Source organism: Euprymna scolopes, chromosome 2 (assembly GCF_053919585.1).
Source record: "Euprymna scolopes isolate OS-2025 chromosome 2, ASM5391958v1, whole genome shotgun sequence".
Lineage (NCBI taxonomy): Eukaryota > Metazoa > Mollusca > Cephalopoda > Sepiida > Sepiolidae > Euprymna > Euprymna scolopes.
In genome coordinates this window covers 165,767,510-165,773,509 of record NC_136483.1, presented here as the reverse complement: position 1 = coordinate 165,773,509, position 6,000 = coordinate 165,767,510, and the positions used below count along the sequence as shown (strand labels likewise).

At 49.3% G+C, this 6,000-nt stretch overlaps 1 protein-coding gene across 1 annotated transcript in view; it reads right to left on the bottom strand.

The window, feature by feature from the left end:
• Positions 1-433: 433 nt before the first annotated feature.
• LOC145298595 (metalloprotease TIKI1-like) overlaps positions 434-6,000 on the bottom strand; it is a 417,606-nt gene continuing 412,039 nt past the window's right edge. Inside the window, exon 7 of the mRNA XM_080144330.1 lies at positions 434-676. Coding sequence (XP_080000456.1) covers positions 472-676 — 205 coding nt within the window. The 3' untranslated portion in view covers positions 434-471. The remainder of the gene's footprint in view (positions 677-6,000) is intronic.

The following is a 6,000-nucleotide window of genomic DNA, read 5'->3' as shown; positions in this document are numbered from 1 at the left end:
TATTCACTTCCCCGCTCTTTTTGAACGAAACCGGTCAAATCTCTCAGTTTTTAAATTTTCTTCATGTGTTTAATTGTTTTTCTTTTCTGCTTTCCATGCACACACACACACACACACACACACACACACACACACACACACACACATATATATATACATATATATATGTATATACATATATATATATATATACACACACATGCATGGTATATATGATGGAATATTTTAGCAAAATTGATCTTTGCTGTTTTCAAGTATTGCTTCAGTTAATTTGCACGATAATATATATATGTATATATATATACATATATATATATATATATATATATATATATATATATATATACATATATATATATATATATATTGTTATGTTTCTATCGGGTATAGTTTTTTATTCTCTTTTGAATTGATATTTGGTTAAATATATATATTTTTATAGTTTCTCCTGCTTTTTTCGACTATGCCAACTCAGTGTGCTATAAGCGCTCTACTTCGACAGTTTATTAATGAGATGGCCAAGCATATAAACAAAAGTGAAGCGCTCTTCGTTGATGCTCTCTGGACGGCTGACGTGTGTGACATCACGTGGAAATGTTTCGATCTTCGATTTTTTTCCGTCGTCGTCCAAAGGTTGTCAATGTTAGCGACTTGTGGGAGTAACATCCCATTTGGACTGCAAAGAGAATAAAATATAAAAATTAGACACGGAAAAAAAGAAATAGAAATTTAGTGCAGGTACTCGTATTTTCCCGACGAAATATATGTAAGCAGTTGATACAGATTTGGAACGTATGAAATTATTATTTGGTCTGAGTCAACGTTCATCTAATCTTATTTATAAGACTTACTATATCTGTATGTGTCTGCCTCTATTTTTACAAAATGCGTCATGTTTATCTATAATATAAAGCTGGTTACATCTTCTTGGCCTTCGGGACAAGATCAAAGTGTAGTATCTGTTCTCTGATACATACACAGCGATAGGCAGTCGTGTTCTGGCGACACATTCTCGTGCCCGGAGAGCTTGTTGGGTAGCGTTCTGTCCGCACCCCCACTTTGTCTGTCTTTCTCTGCTCTCCCCCCTCCCCCACGGGGGGGGATCCGAGCTGATAATTTACGACCTTCCCGCGAGGGAGGGTCGGAAACACTTTCTCTCTTCCCTCCACTAACCTCCCACTCCCTCTCTCAGTTCTATCTCCCCTCTTGCCGCCTTTGGCGCCACTTCTTTTTGGCGCCAAAGTCGGCTCCCAATTTGGACGCCGACTCCACGTCACTCATTTTGGTGAATTATACAGAAGAGAGAGAGCTTTTTTCAAAAATGGACACCCCCAGCCCGGGGACCACCAATACAGATACCCCCAGCCAGGAGGCTACCACAAGAAAAACTGCTCCCCAAGAGGACGGCTCCCCAACAGGGGAAGCAAAAAGCAACGGGGCATACCGCCCGGACACGAAACCGAAGGACGCCCCCCAGAAGGGAGAAAACTCACCAGCAGCTCCCCAAGAGGGCGACTCCCCACAAAGGGGAGAAAAAACAATGTTGGACAGGGCATCCCGCTCTGACAACAAAAATCAAGAGGCAGTAGCCCCAAAGGACGATAAGAGAGACAGTGCTCCCCAGGAGGGCTACTGCCCCAAAAGGGGAGCAAATCAAGAAAACGAGGGGGCATACAGCCTAAACCTCCCCAAAACAAAAGGGGCAAAAGCTCCCAAGGACAATGCTCCCCAGGAGGCCGACTCCCCAAAAAGGGAAGTATTTCCTGGAAGAAGTATAGAGCAGGGAGAGTCGGTCCCAAAGGAAAGCGGAAAGGGAAATGCCCCTCAAAATAGCAACCCTTCCGCCAAGGAACAGCAAAAACAGTCCAACCTCACCAAAGATCCAACACCAACAAGAGGGTTGGCATGGGGGAAGACTGTAGAGAAGCAACTGTCCCCTCAAGAGTATAAAGACTTGTACTTGACCAAGTACAGACAATACATAGAGGGGGCAGAAATTAAACCAGTGCCAGGCGCTTGGGAGGCAATCGAAGACAGAGTGCTCTCCCTCATCATCTCGGATATGCCGGAAAACCGCCTCCTAGGGATGAAAAAGGAAGACATGGCAGGGCTCCTACATAAGCTAAATATCCCGGTATTATACCTGTACCAGAGGAGCTACGCCATGTGGGACATCCTCCTACCCACCAAGGAAGATGCAGAGAGACTCTCCCTCCAAGAAATAAAGCATGGGAGAGTCAAACTAACACCTGAATACCAGGGCAAGAGAAGGACTCGGGTGCAGGTATTTAATGTGCCAACCCAAATACCTGCGGAAGTATTAGGATGCCTCTTCAGCCAGTACGGTGAGGTAGAACAGGTGACCCCAATACGGTCAAAAACTGGGACTCACCTGGGCTGCTACACAATAGCAATGAGGCTGAAGAGGAAAGGTTTTCAGGCAATACCACCGCTGCTGACATACAAAGACGCCAGCATAACGGTAGTGGTGGAGGGCCGTCGTCCACACTGTTGGTTCTGCCAAAAGCAGGGCCACATGGCTAGGAGTTGCCCCCAAAGGGTAACCCCTAATCCAATAACCCAAAAGGCGGTCACATCCACTGAGACAACGCCCGCACCAAAACAGGCGGCAACAACCCCTGCAACTGCAGCACCAACCCCAGCTCCAAGGAAAACTCAAACCACCCAGGAGGCCAAGGGGGAAGAATGGAGCACGGTAGTGAGACAAAAGCGGAAACACTTAATCCCTTCTGCTACCGTCCCACCACCAGCCCAAAAATCGAGGCAGGAGCCTCTGCAAATGCAGAAACAACAACAGCCACCGCAGCCAATGCCGCGGAAACAACTGCAGCAGCAACTACTGCAACAGCAAAATCAGCAAGTGCAGCAGAAGCAGCAGCAGCAACGACACCAGCGAGAGCAGCAACAACAAAAACAGCTGCAGCAGCAAATAGAGGAGCAGACACAACCAACGGTCCCCACACCAATCGAGACGGGGATCAAGCGGAGAAAAGACTGCTCCTCTGAGGATGAATCCGCAAGTGAGAGGGAGAGGAACTCAACCTCACCTCTCCCCGGTTCATTCGAAAGAATGAAAAAGAAAAACAAAAGAAGAAAAGAGGAAGAAAAGGTGGCCCCCACTCCCTGTGAACATACACCACCCCTAACAACAAAATCCACTTCCACCCCCAAACCACACACTGCAACAACACCAGACACCGCACCAACACCAGACACCGCACTAACACCAGACACCGCACCAACACGAGACACCACACCAACACCAGACACCGCACCAACACCAACACCAGACACCGCACCAACACCAAACACTGCACCAACACCAACACCAACACCAGGCACCACACAAACACCCGTCCCCACACCAAGGCAAACTGAGCCACTACCCCAAAAAGAAAATGAAAAGAATGAACCGAGGGAGAGGAGAGACTCCTCTGCCTCTTGCAGACCAAAGGTCCTTGCCCCTGAGGAACTATGTTATGTAGACCCTCTATCTGTGGCCACAGACATTTCCCATCGGCAGAGGAAAAACTTAAAACCTCTGCTCGATTACAAACAGATAGAGGGGAAAGATGTAAATATCCCCTCAAATTTCCCGGACGCCCCACTCCTAATAACCTTTGTCAGAACTCCAGAGGCCTGCAAGACCAACTTGTGGACAAGGCTGCAGGCCGCTGAAGGGGCGTTTCCGGGAATTGAACTGGTTAAAAAAAAATGACCCTTCTCTTGATGAACTGTCAAAACAATGCAAGGGAAGGGTCCCAGTGTTGGTCCATCCGTCACTCTATAGGGCCCTTAAATTGACCTACCCTTTGGATGTCGGCGGCATTGTGAGAGAAGGTCAGGACATGAAAAACCTGACCACCTTGAGCATTGCACACAACGTCGGTGTCCTTTCCCCGGCTGACTTCGGAGCTGAGTGTAACACACCTTAAGGTAGGTACCATGGCTTTGAATTTGGCTAGTCTGAATGCGAGGGGCTTGAGATCATCGGGCCGGGCGGCTCGCCTCCGGCACGACCTCTTGTCCCTGGGAGTGGATGTCGCTGCGATTCAGGAGACGCATTTCGTTTCCTCTGTGGACTGTCAGGTGCTGGCCCGAGACTTTGAGGTTTTCTCAGCATATGGCAGCCCGCGGGGGAAGGGAGTTTCCGTGCTGGTTAAACGTACCCTGTCGGCGACGGTCGACGTTGTCCATAGAGATGCAGTGGGTAGGCTGGTTGTGGCCGATGTTGCCGTAAAAGATTCTGTGTTTCGGGTGATTGCGGTTCATGCGCCCAGCACCGCTCGTGAGAGGGTCTCATTCTTCAGTCAGCTTGACGCGTTTGTAGATTGTCGGAAGCGGGTAGTGCTAATGGGGGATTGGAATTCCATCTTAGACCCCGACATAGATAAGGTAGGAGGCGGAGCTAGAGGATCGGAGAGGTGCGAGTCCAGCCTGGCTGATCTGATGGCTAGATGCGGTCTGGTCGACAGGTTTCGGGTCGAGCATCCAGGGCGGGAGATGTGGACGTGGACCAATAGTGTTTCCTCCTATCCAAATACTTATTTGGACAGGATGTTAGTTAGGAGAGGCGAAGTAGACTTCTTATCTTGTCCCACGTTCACTTGGCTAGGCCAGACGGACCATAAATTAGTTATGGCCCGGCTGAAGCTAGGAAATAGGCCTAAGTTAGCGGGGTACTGGAAGTTAAACACCTCCCTTCTGGAGAGACAAGACTTCCAAGATCAGTTAAGAGAATTGATTAAAAAGGCACTAGTGGGGGCGGTTACCGGGAGTAAGTGGTGGTTAGGTCTCAAAGCCAAGATCAGAAGCTTCTCCGTCAAGTATGCCCAGCGCCTCGCACTAGATAAGGCCAAGACGAAGAAGAAGCTAGAGCAGAAACTAGCCCAGGCTACCGGGGAGGGTGATAGGGTTAGTCAGGAACTAGCTAAGCAGGACCTTCTACGCGAGACTAGCGAGCGTTACGAAGGCCAAGTAGTTAGAGCTAGGCTTAGAAAGATAGGCAACGAAGCAGTCAATTCTGATGCAGACGTGCGCCGTGAGGTTTCTAGGCGTGGCTCGGACAAATATATTGCAAAAATCAAACATCCGAATGGACGCACCCTGGAATCGACTCGGGAGATCTGCGAGGGGTTTCGAGAACATTTCGAGGAGCGTTTTACGCAGCAGCCCGATCTTCCGGTCCTTGAGTTTAGCGACTATTTGGCCGACTCTCCCCGCCTCGAGGCGGCTAGAGCGGCTGGTTGCGAGGGCCGGGTGACGGAGCAGGAGGTCTTTACTGCGCTGAAGCAGGTCAGCTGTGACAGATCGCCAGGACTTGATGGTCTGCCATACGAACTGTACTTGAGGCTGTCGCCCATGTTTCTGCCTCTTCTGACGGATATGTTCAACCATTGGTTTGCTCAGGGATCCATCCCAGGGCAGGTGACCAAGGGAGTGATCACATTGCTGAAGAAAGGTGACGGGCATGGAGGGGAAGAGTTAGATGACTACAGGCCCATAACTCTGCTAAACACAGAGTTGAAGATTTTGGCCAAGGTCCTGTCGAATCGGCTGCAGGTTGTTATCGACGAGTTGGTTGAACCAGAACAGAACTACGCTGTGAAGGGGAGATCGATTCAGAACAACTTGCACCTGATCCGCATGATCCTAGAGGGGGGAATAGATGACGACACAGAAGCCGCGCTGATAAACTTAGATCAGTCCAAAGCTTTCGATAGGGTCGACCATCGTTTCCTGGCATCTGTCTTAGAGGCCGCCGGTTTTAAACCGGATTTTTGCAAGTGGATCTCCATAATGTATCGGCAGCCCATGGCTGTCGTGCAAGTGAACGGAAAGCGCTCGAAACCCTTTGTTATCTCTCGGTCGGTTCGTCAGGGTTGTCCGCTGTCGCCCCTGCTTTATGTCCTGGCTTTGGAGCCTCTTCTCCGCAAGCTGAGACATGGGGAGGCAAATTCGGCCCTGCGCGGAATGGCT